At 37.7% G+C, this 19,968-nt stretch overlaps 1 protein-coding gene across 4 annotated transcripts in view; it reads right to left on the bottom strand.

Annotated features, from left to right (window-relative positions):
* LOC134650969 (uncharacterized) overlaps nucleotides 1-19,968 on the bottom strand; it is a 140,461-nt gene that overhangs the window by 20,755 nt on the left and 99,738 nt on the right. For all 4 annotated transcript variants that reach the window (XM_063505929.1, XM_063505930.1, XM_063505931.1 and 1 more), the window contains one exon: nucleotides 5,919-5,982. In XM_063505929.1, the coding sequence (XP_063361999.1) occupies nucleotides 5,919-5,982 (64 nt within the window). The remainder of the gene's footprint in view (nucleotides 1-5,918; nucleotides 5,983-19,968) is intronic.

Here is a 19,968-nt window from a genome sequence, read left to right as displayed (position 1 = left end):
AATGGTAATCTCTCTCTATTACTCTTCCAAATTTTTCATTCGCTACGGGGCGTAAACGGTAGGCATCTTGGCTCGGCACCCTGTACCTATCTTTTTGTGTAGGAAAGTCAGCTGCCACTTTTATTCATACACATCATACACCAAACGTTATATTACTTTTAGAGATCAGCTAGACAAACCAACTTTATTAGGTTCCTTCGGGATGCAATCAGGAAAGTACTAAGATGCGGCAATTTTCACTTAATTAAGTGTTTATTCACGCTATAAATATTCACGGAGTCGGACTCGTTTGTCCAGGGTAAGGCGAGAACCTGCATTTTTCACATTCCGTCGTTACTATGTTGATGTCTCGTGACCATAAACGTGGACTTCAAAGACATTCACGGGAGTTTCACTTGTTAATCAAGCTACTGCGATCTTAATAGGAAACAAGAAGTGTTTTAAGATTTTTGTCTATTTTGTGTTCGCGTAGAAGCAATGCAATGGCCGCTGAGGTATAAATGTTAAATTATACATTATTTAACTATCTTCTGCTCGCGACTGCGTCTGCGTGGGATGTTGATGACTATGATTACTTACTGACAAAAACTATCCTAATATGCCTTCCTCATCAGTAACAGTTTTGAATTATTCACGGTTAGTTTCACTAGACTTATATCGACCCACCCGCCACCCCGCTATCTTCAGTTACCCGTGAACAAGATGCATGTAACTGCGTCGAAATATCGGGAGCTCGAAAACAATACAAAAGGTAATCACGGTTCATATCCCGATCGATTTGCTTAAGTCTTCCTCATCAAATTATCTCAATACTACATTTCATCTAAGTCGCTTTGCGTGAAGAGCAGACAGTCGGCCAGAGTTGCATTCGTGTTTATAGTATTAGTAGGGATTTGGGGATAAAGATTCTTGAATAGCATTCGATGGATGCAGCAGGAGACACCCCACTACTAACTGTATCTACATGGAGATGGTGGGAAAAGCTCTTGAGTAGTTGACGGGTCTTTCCTAGGGGGTAGTTGCAGAAAAGTTCCCTATGGGTCGAAGTGTATCCACAAAGGCCACCGAACAACGTAAGATAAGATAAGGTAACTGTATCTACCATACCAAAAATCTTGTTAAGATCGCAGAAAAACAAGATGCTTAGGGGTCTACGTCCAGCAGTGGACGCCTTGCGAGTCTTGGGACAGATGATGATGAATAAATAGACAGTGGCGGTTTCAGAATGCAGCACAATGGAACAGCAAATCAGCTGTAATTTGCCGTAGCACGACTTAAGGCGACGGCGCTCTGTGGAGTCAAGTTGCAATAAACGAGATAGTCGTCTATTTATCAACATGACAATTGACAATTCACAGTGACAATTCGCTGTTGATTTCTTGGTTGGTAAGTAAAGACCAGTACACAGCGGTAAGTATTGCTTACTTGTTGGACCAGCAAGGTACGATGAATTGTCAATGTCAGGCGACAATTGTCAGTGTGATTAACTGTTTCACTACGCTGGCCTGCCTGCTGCTGACGGGCCTGGGTTTAGATATACTCGTATTATTATATTAGTAGTAGATTTTGATGGCATTCTCGGTTATCTACAAGTACAAGACTTATATTAAATATCCAGAAATGATATAAAATGTATAGCCAATTCGTCAAATAGTCCATGCAAGTGAGGCGGTTCATGTCGCTCAAATAAATCCCTGTATTATTGAGAATTGCCTGCAACTTTGTCTGCGCGGGATTTATTAATTATTATTATTAGAAAGTGACTTTTTAGACCTCCATCTCTTCTTCTTCTTTCCATCCTGTTACCCCCTGCTGGGATGTAGGGCTCGAATCTTTTTCTTCCACTGACTCCGGTATTTACTGGGCAGCTTTAGCCCCCTCCCACCCCATCCCCAATACACCCAGCTCTTGTTCTATGGAACGGCGCTATTAAGAGAGTCAATTTCTAATTATAAAAATTAATCCCGTTCCCTCCGTAAACGAGATATTATACCATATCTCCAGGCGGGTGGAGATACAGGGTTGAGTACAGTTAGTAGTACACACCTATGAAAAACTATAAACTCAAGCGAAACTATGGAGCGCGCGCAAAGGCACGGGTATGCGGCCTTAAATCGGATACCAATTACTCTACGTCGCCCTGAGTAATGGTAGTTTTTGATGAGACATCGTCTAACAAGGGAATGCCGCTATTCTGACCCGTCGTCCTTTAAAACAGGCTCGGGTAAGTCAGTCTGGGATACCTACTACCTACTATGTACAATCAGCATTAATAGTACCTAGCGGATAAAACAAAATAACTATCTTTTATCTTATCAACACACCCAAAGTATCTACCATTTTGGAATGATTTTCCAAATAGAGATACATCTCTACAGTTTGCGTTCTAAATACAGGGACTTATATGTTTTTGTCACGCTATCAGAGATGGTAAATGCCTACTTTTGACGCGTAGTCTGATTCGTTATTTTTGATGCTGACTGTATTTAATTAAGAGAAAAATAAATAACCTAATTTGTTTATCAAAACTACGACACGATGGTGTGCGGATATCACGTTGGGTACCTACCTATAATAGAATTCATATATAGAATTCATAGATAGCTACGAAACCGCCAGTTCTCATATGATAAATTAATCCCGACGTTTCGATCGAATCGGTGTCGCAATCATAACAAAAAGTCCCGTCTCCGATAGGAATCGAGAGCGTGGGACTTGAATACATTACACATTCGAGAAAAACCCTACTCACGACTTTAAAAAAATCATATAAATCAAATGTTTACATAGCTTATATTACCTTATTCCCATAATCGATAATTCTTCAATCTGTTATGTCAATTGTTATAAATAGCAACTTTATTCCGTGCGAAACAAAGTTGATATTCCAGAAATGATTGAACAAGAAGAAGTCAAGGAATATATCAATAGGTGGGACTTAGATTTATTGATATTAGCTATTAGTCTAACTTATATTGTAATTGGAAGATCATCTTTTGTTGTCGAGGTGTGAAGTCGCATTTACCGTAACTTATTGTATTGTCAGTTAATTGTATTGTCTTAGAGTAATTGGTCGGAACTGATATGATTTACTTATCGCCTAGGCTCTGTGAGATAGATATTTATGATCCTTGGTAATGATTGTCTTAAAAGCTGCAGGGAACTTTTGATGCGTTTTTACTGGCTTCCTTTGCAAAACTAGCTTTTTACCTATTATTAGGTATCTTATATTTATTCTAACATATATTGCATCATGTAGCATATTTTGTGCCTATTTGCAATTCCCTTAAATGTCCTTACATATGAATCGTGTTTACTTAATTATCAACAACCTCTTATAAATATGAATGTGTAAATGATATTACGAGTAGGTACCTTCATCCTCAATACATTCGTTTGTGAACACTTTCATCATAATTTTATTTCTGTTAATGTTGCCCACCACATGATAGAATTCTTAATTTCGTGGTCAAAAATCGAGTTCCTATTCCTCAAAAATCGATGACAAATGTTACCCCATGATTCAAAGTAACCCATTTTACGGTATTGGTCGTATTGACAGATTAAATATCATGACTTGTATCTGAAAGCGTCAATACAGCTCATCCTCAGTAGTTCTGTTGGCCTAAGTAACTATGAAGACCACAATGTAAAGGCCTGCGCAAACCGGCGGAGCGCAGCGCAGCGCAGATCACCGAGGAGGACTTATGCCGCGCAGCGCACACCGGCGAGGTAAAATCCCCCGCGATACCGCGAGCGGCGGCCGGCGCAACAGGGAGCACTTCGGCGCAGGCCGGGGGATGCCACGGCATGCCGCCGCGTGTACTCTATCACAAGGGATTAGTGACTAGTGTGTACGAGTTCTCCCCCGTCGTCCCGGCGCTACTCCGGCGCACTCGGGAGGCCTTAGCGCATGCCGGGGGATGCCGCGGCATGCCGGCGCCTACAGCCGCGGTATCCTCTAGCGTGCTCCCCGATGCCGCGGAGTAACAATCCTCCGTGATGCTCCGAGGTCGGTCTCAAAGCATTTAAATGTATGCGTGAAGGTAATTGAAATAGGGAAGAAAATACATTGATAATTTTAAAGTGATTTGCGCTGCGCTCCGCTGGTTTGCGCAGGCCTTAACAAAGTAAGTAATGCCGCTACCGGAAAACTCCGTCAGTGATCTTAAAAACACAATGTAACTTACTTCTAAGCAGTAAAAGCTGAACAAGTAAAACGTATTAACACGAACATAGAGCATATACATTATAGACAACCCATCACAGACCACCTTAACTACTACACTGAACATATTAGACGACCGAGGTTACCACACAACCATATGGGAGCGCGAGCGCTTATCACAGTTCCTCCCACAATTACGACCAGTGCCCTAGCTGTTTATCAAAAGCTTGTAACTTGTAATACAAGTGGAAGTCCCTTTGACAGCTTTTGTTAGAAAGGGACTTCCACTTGTATTACAAGTTACAAGCTTTTGATAAACAGGGCACAGTACTAATGTAAATAAAAATATACTTATACAAAAATATTGCTTTTGGAGTATACCCTGACCGTCATAGTATAAAACGGTGTAAAATACAACTCAGGTGTGCTGCTCGTAGCATTTTACAAGTATAATAACACATAATATGTGTAGTTACCGCTTGCTCTTTGTAAACTCTTCCTAATGCGGTGTCTATGTTGAGTGTGCATTGTGTGCAACCCGCAAAGTGCGGTATTGTGTCTCTGGAAAGTGTCCCTGTCGTCCCAACTGGAAACACTTCAGTCATAAATCTTCTTGTAAATCATTCTAACGCTAGTGAAAGTTACTTTTAAAATAGGATTTAAGTAAACAGCTCTTTAAATGACTTATGCAATATTGACTAATTGAATGTTGGGTTTTATCTTTGCGTATTTAGTTTTGTGTGTAAAATGTTACTTTCTAATAAAGCTACATTATTTTGAACCAGTTGTAGTTTAGAAATATGTAGGAAACAATAAAAGATAAACACTCCCGTATTCGTCATGTATTTTGTTTTTATGTGACAATATTCTGACATACAATGTCTAAGTTGTATTATATGAGATTACCGTAGTGTGAATTTTATGAATCACAGTTCCCATTTTTTTACTAGTTCTAACCCTTTTTCCGTTCATGTTTTTACAAAAAAAAACCTAAATAACTAAATACTTCTTCAAAATGCTGTCGACTATCCAGAGGGGCTACCGCGAAAATCGAATTTCGCAAATTGCGGGCATTTTTCTCTGCCACTCTAATTACGCCTTCATTGGAGTAAAAGAGAAAGATCCCCGCAACTTGCGAAATTCGGTTTTCGCGGTAGCTGATTCTGTCTTTTAACTGAAATAGGTTAGTGTATTAATGATAGCAATAACAAGTTAAAACGTATAACGATCAGTACTTTAATGAAGTCTTTCGTTCAAGCAAATGATGTATTAAGAAAACACATTATGGGGATCACGTTACTATTAACTAGAAGAAGTTAAGAATTTAATGGCCAATCTAAGAATTAGATGACACTTAAACAGTTAACTTTGATGATGCAGTACCGTCATTTGACACAAAAGTGTCTTAACAGTGCCAACGGAAAGTTTCTAGAATTAACTTTACACATAGTGCATGGTGAATCTCGGGATTTTCACAAAATTTCTTTCAATCTCTTTTCATGTTGGCTATCTAGAACTTCGTAAAACTTGCACTACACAATATGATAGATACCTACATGCCTAACAGTTTTGAATGATTCACGGTTAGTTTCATTAGATTTATATCGACTGGTATATGAACCGTGATCACCTTTTGGATTGTTGTTATTGTCCCGGTCGATATAAGTCTCCCTACATACCTAATAATAATACTATGTGTGAAATCGTTATACTTGACGTCTCATCAAAAATTAGGCCCTATAGATGTTACCTTGGAGATCGGCTCCTCACTCCACCCCCCGCAGCCTGCCATGCCTTCCAGCAGTGTTAGTTCACTGAAACAAAAGAAGAACACGGTTAATCAAAACTTCATTAAACTAGTACCTAGTAGTAGCACAGGGCGGACACGCCATACATCAAAAATCATTTGCGTTTATATGTGTGCGCGGCACGTCTGTACACGCGTCATTGTGTATGTGTGGGTAAGTCGCTTTACTGAGAGGACGCCAGAAGTCCGCCAGATTCATGTCGCGGTCAGTCGCGGGGCGAGGTAATGCGAGTCGGAGCGGGGCGGTGCGTGGCCGTTCTGTATGATAATACTATTACTTATTCTGTGGTAGTAGTAGTAGTAGTAGTAGTATGAGTAGTTATAATTCGTTGAGATTTGGATCTTGTTATGATAGGTACAAACTTGACGATCGCTCGCTCTGATTGGTGCGCTCACGCAGTTTGCATATTTCCAAGTACTAACTATCACTTGTAATTTTTCGTTCCATTTTTTGAAGCACTGAGAAGATCTTTATCGCAGTTGTTCTAGGTATAAAACTAAAGGCAGTTCAGTCTGGTACCTATAGGTATTGTCGCGTGTATTTTTTTTACAAAGCCATATTGATGATAACGATGACTATCCTTGTATTTTATCATTTTCATTTTACTTTCCAGCTCATCATTAAATTTTATTTTACACAAACTTTATGACCACTTTGCATTTATAAAAACCGACCAAGTGCGAGTTGGACTCGCGTTCCAAGCAAGGGTACCTACATTACACAATTTTTAACAATGTATTTTTCTATGTGAAACGTGAGTGAAATGTCTATAGGTAAATTTGGGAGTACCTAAATCAAAATAAAAATGTTTTTTTAATTATCTGATTTACCTCCCATAACTGGCCCCTATGTTTAAAATTCATTTGTTTACGTTACATGTCCGGCTTTGGGTCACAAATTTACATATGTGTACCAAATTTCAACTTAATTGGTCCAGTAGTTTCCAAGAAAATGGGCCGTGACAGACGGACAGACAGACACACGAGTGATCCTATAAGGGTTCCGATTTTTCCTTTTGAGGTACGGAACCCTAAAAATGGTGGTAGTACTTATGCGACCACATTTTTACTATAAAAAGCACCGTCTATATTTATACGGGACCGGTCGTCGCTGTCAGCCGACGAGTTGAAATATTACTATGCAGATTACAGATATGTGCGTGGAAAGTGAGATTGTCACTTGATAACCGAGTATGGCAGATTATCTTTAACCCTCTTTACGTTTAGGATGCCTAAAAGTGTCGCGGTTTCTTGAGGACGGAGAGACGGACATGTGATGGAGTAGATAAGCTGTGGAAGTAATATTCCCACTTTCAATTTCTTTTTTATGATATATTTCATATTCCTTTATTCATAAAATTACAAACTTTACATGTAGGAGGCATACGACCTGATGAATATTTTTTACGTTTTTGCGTATCAAACATGCAATAGGTAGCTTATTAATCGATTTATTATTAATTACTTAATTTTACTACATAATTTTACAGTGCGTTGGTGTTAGCTGTGATGCTGTAAAATTTGATTTCAATAAATATCAATCAATATCAATGATTTGCCTGATGGGGTGGTAAGCAATTGGGCGTTTTTTTTTTGTTGTCCTCTACACTATTTTTTCAAATTTGGGTTTTTTTATGTTATTTCTACTCAGAATCACAAGCTCTGTCTATCCTAATAGGAGAAAAAAAGTGTCCCAAAATGTCCATACATTTTCGATCTTTCCATTCCGCGACCGCCATACAAAGTCTATGAAAAAATGGTGACGTAATGGAAATAAAAACCTAAGGACACTTTTTTCTCCTATTAGGATAGAAAGAGCTCGTGATTCTGAGTAGAAATAACATAAAAAATCCCAAATTTGAAAAAAAAAGTGTAGGGAGGGGACAACAAAAAAAAAAACGCCCAATTATCGTCGTCCATAGACACCCGCAACACCAAATGGGTTGTAAGCGCATTGCCTTTAAGATGAGAGTATGCTCTTTTCTTTACTTAGGCGTATACCGGCTCAAATAGATATGCAAAACCGGTAAAGAGCCACATAACGAAATTTCGATTTTCGATGTTCGTTCTAATGTTTTCCGTTTAAATAAACTATGTCGAAATCCAACGATCTTACTATGAAATCTTTTAAATACTTCCCTTGGTTAATTGCCTTATAAAATAGATCTGAGAAAATAAAAAATGCAAGTAGCAAGTAACGGAGGATGAGATTTGGAGTCCCGAATGAAACATAAATTGGTAATTCAAAGATCAGTTCTGACTTCTACTCTTTGCGAATCAAACTATTGTGTTCTTACAAAACTCAACCGTTTGAGCCTTTACGTCCTACGTTAGATCAATAAATGGCAACCTGTCTCCTAGTGGTCAAACTCGGGGACTTATGCGGTATGGCTGCGCAGTAAAAATGTCACTACAACCGACAAGCCCTATAAAAAGGACCCCGTTACTACCACAATCCGATGGCCAGCTAATTTTACGAGTGCCGTCAAACGCGGAACTAGTCGCCTCATACAAAAAAGCGACGCGCGCACTACTAGACATCCTAGACACGTGTGGGATAATCTGTCTTATCGCTGGCGTAGAAAAAGTCAAAATCGTATAGCAAACAATGGGATAAAACACCTATCTCCGCTAATATGGACATGGTGTTAAAAGCTAGAGGTGTTTTGAGGTAGCTTAGCTTTACCACCTTTGTGAGGAACTCAAAATTGGCAAGTCAAAAATGCGAAATAACACTTTATTCTGCTACACAAACATGGTGTTAAAAGGGTTTTATGTTCTCGGATAGTATTATTGCGTCCATAATAGGAGAAAATGGTAAATCGGCATAATACGACATGGCACCTTTCTTCGTTTGTGCCTTCTCTGGTTTATGGTCACAATGAGGGACTGTTATACGTTGTACTGCTGCTATATGTATATTCTTATCTAGATCTTGGCACATCAAAAGGTTAGTTATTGAATTTCATACAATAATTTTATTCCCAGGCTGAGAACTTTGAGTACTTTTCATGGGTATGTTCAGATTATTTTTTCGAATTGTCAAAACGATTTGAAATTATGGAATTTATATGAAACACTCCTATTTAAAAACAACATGCGAATATCCCCTGCGTTTGAAAAAATACATTTCTGTTGTCTATAAACTGAAATGATAAATAAAGATAATACAGAAATCTGATCAGATCTTGTTTTTGAAAAGCTATAGAGCGACGCCACGCATTTTATGTTTGCTTTCATTATAATTTCATTAGACTGTGGAAAACTAAGACGGTTTCTATTGTGACTCATAATCACAACAAAAGTCAAAGGACAATATGACCATAATATCCACTCACATGATTCCAGCAACTAGAGTTTCAAGATTGCGCACCTCTAAAATGATCGTCGCAACTCGAGTTGCAAAAGGAGTGTATGCGGTTTTTTATTTATTATCTGTGAAGGGCTGCACAGATACGGTATAAACAATTTTTAAAACACAGACTACCAACGTGACAATATTTAAAAAATGTTTCAACCATATAGACACAACCACAGTATTTCTTATCTATTTTACTTTGCAAGTTGTTCAGGAAGTGCGATGTGTAAAAAGTTGCTGCGTGTTTTAAAATGCCTCAAGTATTCAAATTTAGATATTTCTATTAGTAATGTATATTAAACTACTCCGCGTTTATTGGTCTATTAGTTTAAAACTATATTTTAGACCTACTTAATATTGATGACCAAATAATATCACTTCAAAACAATAGTTCTGTAGATTCTTGACGTGTTTCTTATTTGAATGCCCTACATTTCTAAGATTACTAAATATATCTTGAGCAACCAATAGACATTAACTAGTTCGATTATTAAGTTACATTAATAAACCATAGAATGTATTAAATCACTGTGTATTACACAGGATTAGCGATCAAAACATGTGACGGTAAATTGTAAGTACAAACCCGGCAACTGTGGTTGCTTAAAGCATTTCTGCATATCGTAAGGCATGTGGTGTACTAGACGCGTTGCATACGCGTTTTGGGATTTTTTTACTACTTACTTATAATTTGTATTTACTAATATCTCTTTGCTATTTACATTGAATAAACTAAATAATTATACGATTAAATAAATAATTAATTAGGTATTACAATTTTAAAGTTCCTATTTCTGTTGAACATCTGCACCGCGCGCTGTTGTGTCTCCACCCTAAATGGGTAGCCATCTTTATTTTTGAGATGGAAGAAGTCACTTTACCGGCTTATTTACGTTTGTAATCAGTATAATTTTATGTGTTAATAGTTATTATTGGTTTATTGTGCTTAATATGTTGTGAAGTGTGTGTTATGGTGGATGTATTAAACGTATTAGTGTAGTTATAAGTTAGTTCGGTTGTTGGTGATCGGCAATTATAAAAACACCAAAATTTAGTAGGTACGTAGATACTCTTTTGTTATTTTAAGTTATATAGCTACTATCATCGTTATAATTGCATAAGTTATGCATTTTATTTCAAGATTATTAGTGTCTTAAACTGTTTTTTACTATATTTTAGTACTTCAGTGTCTAAATTAGCCACAAAAAAATCATGAACATAATATATAGTTTCACAGCAGATTGAGCAATTCGAAAGTTTCTTATCGGAATTTGAATTAGTTTTACTCGGCAATTTCATAGGTGAGCTATCAAGATGTTTAGTACCAATTAAAAGCTTATTAAGTCTTCTTTAAATTGAATACAAAAAAAAGATACGTTATCGATTTAGATTTTTAATTAAAAATAGTTTTCTACTATAACGCGGACATTATTTCATTGGGTCAACTTTGTGAATTTTTAATAATTATTTTTATTATAACAGCACAATGCTATAGTAGTAAAATAAATTCTTTGTTTCTTTATCATTAAAAAACCAAAAGAATCGTTGCAAATGCTTTAGCAGAAGTAAAGTTATCGATTTTTGAAAATATCATGACACTGTGCCGTCGTATCTGCGAAATGGCAGAGCAGTTCAGGGCACCTTTTGTTAAAATCGGAATCATGTGAATGGATATCCTATAGCGGTACATATACCGTAATCACATTGATATTACCTCCACGAGCAGGGCCACCATGATTCTTGGTAATAAACCTTTGTCTGACTCGGCTGGATAAAGTTCAATGCTTGACAAAGATAGTTGCCATTTAACTGGCAAAACTACTATTATTTGTTTTGATAAACTATGATTCACGGTTAGTTTCACTAGACTTATATCGACTGGGATACACAACTTTGGCACCCACCCGCTATCTTCAGTTACCCGTGAACAAGATGCATGTAAGTGAGTCGAAATATCGGGAGCTCGAAAACAATACAAAAGGTAATCACGGTTCACATTCCGGTGGATATAGGTCTACAATTATTTGTCAAGTAAGAGATAGACTTGAAGAGGGCTGTTCTATATATAAGAACTTTATAATATAAACTCATATGATAAAATTTTAATACATACAATGCATGAATATAGGTAGGTACTTTTCAAAATGCTTAGCACCTTTGCATACAATCTTTTATGCAGGAGGGGAGGGGGGTACCTTTTTTCTGCTGTTGACTGTATAACTTTTAACGTGATTTATTTTTGCGAATTAGGTATATGTGCGTATAAAATTAATAATGCCTAAAACTTTATGACTTGTATCTATTGAATTTTAACCTCATGCCTCCCTACATACTAGTACATACAAACCCCAAAAAAAACAGTCAAAATTCAAACACCTAAAACTATTGACACAAATGATCGGATAAGGAGTAGGTACCTTATCCGACTTTTTTTAGGGATATTTCGTTTTATTTAGAATGGTGTTCATTCTAAATTCCTTATTTATGTCTCATATTCCCACGGGTTATCTCAAGTAGGTATTCTATTAAATATTCATCTTTCCCGCCGCGGAATATTTCACGACCCGCATACCGTTACCAAGTACCGACACGCACGGACAAATTCGTTGTTGTATTTGTCTTCGCTTTATCACGATTCTTGGAACGTGATCTTGCTCGGTTTGTTTTCGATGATTGCATTCTGAGTGTGCAGATTTACCTAATTTTCATTGAGTTTTTGGGGCGCTGAGAGAATTGGTCAAGTGCTGTTCGTAGTAGGTATTTTAGGCGAAAAAAGTGCCAAAAGGTCTAGTTAAATAGGCTGATTTGCATTGTCAAGGATTGCTTTCGATGATTTTGATGATGAGTGTGTTTTTCGGATTTAGATATTTCAAATAGTGCGTTGAGAGAATCAGTCACGTGCTGATGATTTGATATTTGTGTTTTTGACGTCAAAAAAGCGACGGGTCTGTTAAATAGGTTGATTTGCACTGAAAAAAAAAATGCCTTTTTTGTTTTGGACGATTGAATGTTTGAAGTTAGAGTTTTTACCGAAGTAAAAAAGGTTAACCTGCTGTACTGAAAACACAATTTCTTAAATCATTCACCTAGCATAAAAACTGACACAAATTAATTGTACACAACTTGAACACGAATAGCGCGCGCCATACAACCGCTCAACTGCCAGACCACCTAACGTACCCGTCTAAGTCTTCCATCCTCAATAAGTCAATAACATACATTACACGTGTCGTCATTATGCCCATTTAACATTAACATCAAAATTAACTATATTTCTAATAACGCAGATCACGCAAAGACACTTACTTCACAAAAATGGCGGACCGTAGCGTAAACTCAAAACTAACGTCATTTTAGTTTTTACACAAAGTCGTATGGGACTATGAATATCTTAATACACTTACGACTTTCTGTAAGAAAGCGAGGCAGAATATGGAGCCGGAGGCGTGCGCGCCGCGGATAAGTAAATTACGAGTAGCCGCAGATAGAGTCGTGCGCAGGAGTTGGTAGCGAGACCGCCGCCGGCCGCTACGGTACACGGTGTGGCGCAAGTCATTAGAGTCGGTCTCAGCTAAGTTTGCACCGACTTGAACAGAACAAAGTGAGGAAGTGGCATTATTAACGTCATATTTTCAAATAAATTTTACATTAACCTGTCGAATCCCACGATATGACGTCACCATAAGCGTTCTGGCTCATATATGAGCCATGGGAGCTGACAGATTAATGTCACAGTTTGTCATTGCAAATACCAAGCAGTTGCAGCAAAATCTACTACTGAATATCAGTTCATAGGTTTCAAAATTTGCTTTTAAACGGTGAGAAACAGAAATATTTTTAACACAGCTTGGGTACGGTGTCAGCTGTCATCTGGATACATACTTTTAATTATTTTCTCCAATTACGTAGACTAGATATGTAAAACAATACGAGATATTTATTATAGAATAGATAAAGTACCTAAAAGTAAAATGAAACGGGTAGCAAAAATAGAACTTTAAAAAATCTTCGAATTAAACTTATTGACTCCGTTGACTAACGCTTATTATTTCATAGCGTATTCCATTAGCTTTACCTGCATAAAATAGGAATCAAATCGTTCAAGATTATGAATGTACCTTATATATTTAAACGAGCAATTCTTGTACATATATTTTGGGGATTTTGATGAAATTTGCTATATGGGGGTTTTCGGGGGCGAAAAATCGATCTAGCTAGGACCTATCTCTGGGAAAACGCGCATTTTAGAATATTTATATGGTTTCCCAGATATTCCTCCCTATAGGTACGAGTACATCTTGTAAATCGCTCTTTCTCGTAACTTGGGCTCCTGGTATCCAGGGCGCTAGATAAAATACTCAACTTATACCGTTCTTAGTGATACAAATAACAAATCGTACCGTCGGATTACTTACCCGTAGATAAATAAGGCCTTATAGGGGTCAAACCCACATACCGTGGAGAAATGCCGTTGTATTTGGGTATTATGCGAGTATTTTACAAGTTGCCGCAGTAAAGTATGGATTAGCAAAAGAGAAATGATCACATATCATGACAACATTTTAAGTTAAGGCAGATAAACAAGGGATTATTACATAAGTGCGACCTCAAGTGTGCGATGCACGATTGTGCGACATAATTTTTTTAACGACACTGCAATTCTGCGAAGTGATATTGTGCGACATATCACTATTCGACCAAACTATAGTCCGGCAGTATTTTTGATCGAAGTTAAATTGTGCGACATATTACGGCTCGACAATACTTCTAGTGCACGACAGTAGTTGTGGGTCTACGGGTAATTTATTTTTAACATGGTCTCAGTACTTACACTGTTTCTTCTCAAAAACATTTCCTTCACAACTGAACTAGACGGAGCCCCGCTTCGCTTCGCGGGGCTCCTATTTTTGGGCGCTTTGCCCTTCGGGCATCTGAAGCTACCTAACGAACCTAACCTACCTATATTGATTTATATTTCGCACACACGATGATTCGCTCAAACGGCACATCGTATAGTCGTGCATCGCCTAATAATGTTTCGCACGAACAATAGTTCCCACAAATGACATGTCGTACAATCGTACATCGCCTAATCATACGTCGCACTAACAATACTTCGCACAAGCGTGTGTCGCACTCCCGTAGTAAAGCCGATAAACAAAGTGTTTCTAAACTTACCTACACTAAGTTTTATGTGAGATTTGATTCAACTCTGCTGAACTGAACTACTAGTACTTACTCTACACAAACATACATTATTTTTGCTTTCAAATATTTTGGCAAAAAGGGGTCCGAAATAACGACAGTCAGAATTTCTTTTAATCACCATATTCCGAAAGTGTTATGTCATATCTAACTATTTTTACTACGCGGAGCCAACAGCGAAAACGCGAAAAAAATCAGCTGTTTCATACTTTTTGGCGAATCACGTCGATGGTTTTCTATAAAAACTTGATTCTTTTGACATACATGTATTATAAGATAACCATGTACTTAGGTACGTATGTTTGAAAAAGACCTACACTTTTACAAAGACCTTACAGAAAAGTCTCTTAACTAAAACTAAGATTCGTAGTAATTAAGTAGCAAGTAGCTTTTTTTGTTTTAAATTTTATTGTTATACATCGTTTCTTCCGGCGCCAAGCTTTTTTTTCTGTTTGACCAGATGGTTGACTGGTAGGAATGTCTTCTGGTATTAAGTCTGCCATTCGTACATAACGTATTGTGCAATAAAGATTAAAATAAATAAATAAACTTGAAGCCCCTAAATCGCGCAGTATGTCGGGATCAATCCCCGGCATCGGGGCCAGCCATTCGTCTCAGTCGGGGTCCCGTAACCTATTACAGGTGCTGTTATATTGCCGTCGGTCTGTGTGCTTCAACGACAACTAATACGATACGAAAATGTATACGTGGGGAATAAATAAATAATAAATATTAGGGGACATCTTACACAGATCAACCTAGCCCCAAACTAAGCAAAGCTTGTACTATGGGTGTAGGCGACGATATACATACTTATATAGTTAATACATACTTATATACATAGAAAACATCCATGACTCAGGAACAAAAATATTTGTGTTCATCACACAAATAAATACCCTTACAGGGATTCGAACCCAGGACCATCGGCTTCACATGCAGGGTCACTATACCCACTAGGCCAGACCGGTCGTCATGTTGTCGGAATGTTGAAGCATTTTAGCGGCAGCTGGCAAACATTTTGAGATGAAATTGTTAAAATTCTACGAGATACCAATGTGTATGATACCATTAATTTTTATTAGTACCTACAACTCTGCGACAAAGTTTGAAATATTAAATAAATCATCCAAAACCAACTACTATTTTTACCGAAATAAATTTATGCTATCTTTACCGCAGTGTATAGGGGGTCCCTATACATAGTGATAATCAGAATTAGCTGATACCAAAAAAAACCTGGTACCTGGGGATTCGAGATGTATGCAATTAATAAAGGTATTGGTAAGATGTAATCAATAACAGATATAGGTAGGTAAATGAAGCAGATAACCGCCATTTGAAGAGCACGATAAACAGTTACATTGTTTCTAAATTAACCTCTTTAAGCTAAAGCTAACTACAACTCTGCCTTTTAGACTCTAATACAGTGGAATAGAAGCTAAAATCGTTTAGCTAGGATTAAACTTGTTTACATAAATGGCTGGAGTAATCAGCGGTATATCGGTGGCGATTAAGGTTAGTACGATTAAGGGTATCGATGCAGGTTACTCCAGATTTACTAGAAACTTAATACGTGAGAGAGAGTTAATAGAAAGTCTGGAAAAACTTAGTAGAAAAACATTTTCCGTTATCAAACTGAATATTTATAAAGGCTGGTGAAAAATTTGACTAATATTCATCATCTATATTTGAAATTTGACGAAAATATGCCCGTGAAAGCTTGGAGAAGGTACATGCTAATGGTACTAAATATTTTATTTTTAAATGAGTAGACATTGTTGGCTCAACTCATTATTCTCAGTAGATTGTACCTTTGGTAGAGAAAATGTAACGCTTTTCCATAACGTATCACTCCGTCAACAGAAATGCAATTCCGAAAGTAGAGTCTGATGTAACCTTACAAATTTCCCCGTTTTTCCGCAAAAAACTAGTCCCACCATATATCACTCCGTATCGTGACTTAAAAGAGGTGTTGTTACCTCCGCTAGGCGAGCATCTGTCACAATAATCCAGTGTAACCAGATCTTCGACTGACACAGTCGTTCCGAAATGTATACCTATTGGTTGCTGTGAGGCGATTCTCAATGCGATGAGAATGTTAAAGTTACGGATGTTACTCAATAAAGTCGTCACTTTCTTCGATTTGGTCTCGATTTTTTTTACATAATCGATCGGATTAGATTCACGCAGGTCGGTCACGATAGGAAGTGGAATCGGGTAGATGGATAGTTTTATGACGTTAATGGGTGCCGTATTGGTGTTAATGGGCAGTGTGTTGAATACATTTAGTTCCATAAAGTTCCTACCTCATCTTAGTTTTAGTTCACCTAAGAGTTCAGGATGTCTTTGGAAAGCTAACTTCAAGAGTTTTGGCGAAAGAGGCTAAAATAGTGACAGGCTAACTCGAAACGTTATAGAGGCTTAACTTTATGTAAAATTAATATAAATAGGGATATCATGAGAATCTTGAAACTTGGAATTTCTCTTGTATTCGCATCTCAACTTTCCATAAAATTACCATCTTCATCACAATTATAGACATACCTTAACTGCAGCTTATAGCTTCAAAATGAAGGGTCTAAGTAAATTTGTTATCAGACCCTAATTGTTGAGTCAACTAATATAAACATAGCTTAGCTCTAACCATAGACAAATAAAAACAAAACTTAACAAGTAAGTAATGCAAAATATTTTAGCCATAGATTCAGATACAGACTAAAGGTAGTGTTCGGATTTAGACTGCACTAACGTTACTACTGCAGTATTGCTGAGCGACAGCAATACAACGCGACATGACTGCGGATCGCTTCGGCAGTAATGTCGAGTTCAAATCTTGTTGAGCTTTTAAATTCCTAGTTTCCACCTAATGTACGGAGTTGTATAGTACTGCAACTGTCCAAAAAATGACACTTATTTTGAAATACCTGTATTGTTCATAGATATGACTTTGACTAGACTTATTAATCGACCGGGATATGAACCGTGATTACCTTTTGTATTGTTTTCAAGCTCCCGATATTTCGACGCAGTTACATGCATCTTGTTCACGGGCAACTGAAGATAGGGTAGGTGTCAAAGTTAATCACGTTTACAAAAGGTAAAGGTAATCACGGTTCATATCCCGGTCGATATAAGTCTAGTGAAACTAACCGTGAATCATTCAAAACTGTTATGACTATGACTATTTGACGCGTCTTACTATTCGATTGTCTATGGCCGTAACTATGGAAGAGACATTAAGTTTGTTAATACTAGTTGGTAAAGATGTGATTTTCCGCAGGCGGTCGAGATAATCTCGGAGGTTGATATCAGTCCGTTTTGCTTCAGTAGAACTGTGTCAGTAGAGTCAAGTTACTAACTGATAGCGATTTGTTAAAATTCTAAATACATATCTAAGTCCGCGAATTGAATCCCTTGATTACCTACCCTGAGATTTCAAACGTCTATAAGCGATGGTAACTATCCCTAATACATCAACCGATCAGTATGCTTGTTTCCCACTAACGCCATTGGAAAAAAAAACATGTTTGATACAAATATACCAGGGTAAATACATGTTTTACAATACGTAAAAAGTTAAACATTACCTAAGTAAAAAAAAATCTTAATACAGACTTCGGTTTTTCATAAAGTACTACTGCCCCTACTTTTCCGCAAATGAAGAACCTGTGAAGATCTTGGGGCCCTAGTCAAGAAGATAATCAAGAAGACAAGCCAAGAAAACAAAAAAACCTTAGGTATATTAGTCACGTGACTTTTCGTACTATCTGTCATCCCGATATTTTTAGGGTTCCGTACCCAAAGGGTAAAAACGGGACCCTATTACTAAGACTCCGCTGTCCGTCCGTCCGCCCGTCTGTCACCAGGCTGTATCTCACGAACCGTGATAGCTAGACAGTTGAAATTTTCACAGATGATGTATTTCTGTTGCCGCTATAACAACTAAAAACAGAATAAAATAAAGATTTAAGTGGGGCTCCCATACAACAAACGTGATTTTTGACCGAAGTTAAGCAACGTCGGGCGCGGTCAGTACTTGGATGGGTGACCGTTTTTTGCTTGTTTTGCTCTATTTTTTGTTGATGGTGCGGAACCCTCCGTGCGCGAGTCCGACTCGCACTTGGCCGGTTTTTTTTCTTGACGTTGGCGTTTGTCGATGCACGATTATCATCTTGGCTGGGTTCCGAAGTAGGAGAGATGGTCATTCTACAAAAATCTCATTCCGCTAACCTATTAGCATCTAAGTATATAAAGAACGGCTGAGTGGAATTTCCTGGGAATTTGCGAATAGGTATAGCCAGGGGAATGAGATTGCTGTAGAATGACCCCATAGCGTTTTCACTTTTCGCATTATACCACAGGCCAAACGTTCCACTGTCGGTTTACTGGGTCTGTCGCATCATTTGCAAACGCAAATTGTCAACCTCAAGCGTTTTCACCACAACGGCTTTTCAATGGATATAATGACTGCAGTCAGTTTATGATTGCCACTTGGTATGTAAGTTATATTCTGCAAAAAAAATTAAATTGTGTAAAAAAATATAGTAGGAACTAGTAGTAGTAGTAGTTAAAAACTCTATTGTACAAAAACATGTTTTAAAAGTAACACACAATTAGGGAAATGACATGACTGACGAACACTCTGTCCTGTCACTATATTGTGTGCACTATTTGATGTCTGATGATGATGATGACAGGTTTCAATTTTTCATAATAATTTCGTAATACATACATTTATGTGGCAATACAAATATTCTTCTTGGTGCAGTTGCGAATGCAAAACAACGTTGGGAGGCCATTGCTTCGCTTTAAAGATTGCGCAATGAGCATGATGGCCTTCCATATCGACCACCGAGACTGGGAGAGGCTTGCACAGCAGCGGACGGATTGGCGCAAACGTGTTGTGGAGAGTCGCTAGTTTTGTGATGAGACCTGGTACGCCGTTCGCCGCACTCGCTGACAAGAGGCAAAAACGACGACAAGGCGTCTCAGTGCCGTTTTCCGCGAATCTCTCTTGTCAGGCCTGTGGTAGACCATATCGGTCTCGCATTGGTCTATTCAGCCACCAAAAACGGTGTTTCTCCGGTGTTACACCATAAATCGTCTGAAATAGACGCAAAGGCCAATGATGATGATGACGATGACGGGTAAATTAAATAGTGCTCAGTTTGTTGAAGAACATCAGAAAAAATTCTAGTTTCTCTTTCAAAATCTGGTTACTCGTAGTTCATAGCACCATTCCTTTAAATTAGAGGTTCATTAATACCTAACTATGTAAATGTTCTTAATCTATAATTAAATCAAAAGATATTCTGAAATAAAATAAAGGCCTGGGCAAAATGTACAAAACTGCTATAAGACCTACGATTTTGTACGGATCTGAATGTTGGGCAACCAATAAGAACCATCTTCAGAAACTGCATACCA

This window comes from Cydia amplana, chromosome 9, assembly GCF_948474715.1.
Source record: "Cydia amplana chromosome 9, ilCydAmpl1.1, whole genome shotgun sequence".
NCBI lineage: Eukaryota > Metazoa > Arthropoda > Insecta > Lepidoptera > Tortricidae > Cydia > Cydia amplana.
The sequence above is the reverse complement of the archived record's forward strand: the minus strand, read 5'-3'. Positions and strand labels throughout refer to the sequence as shown.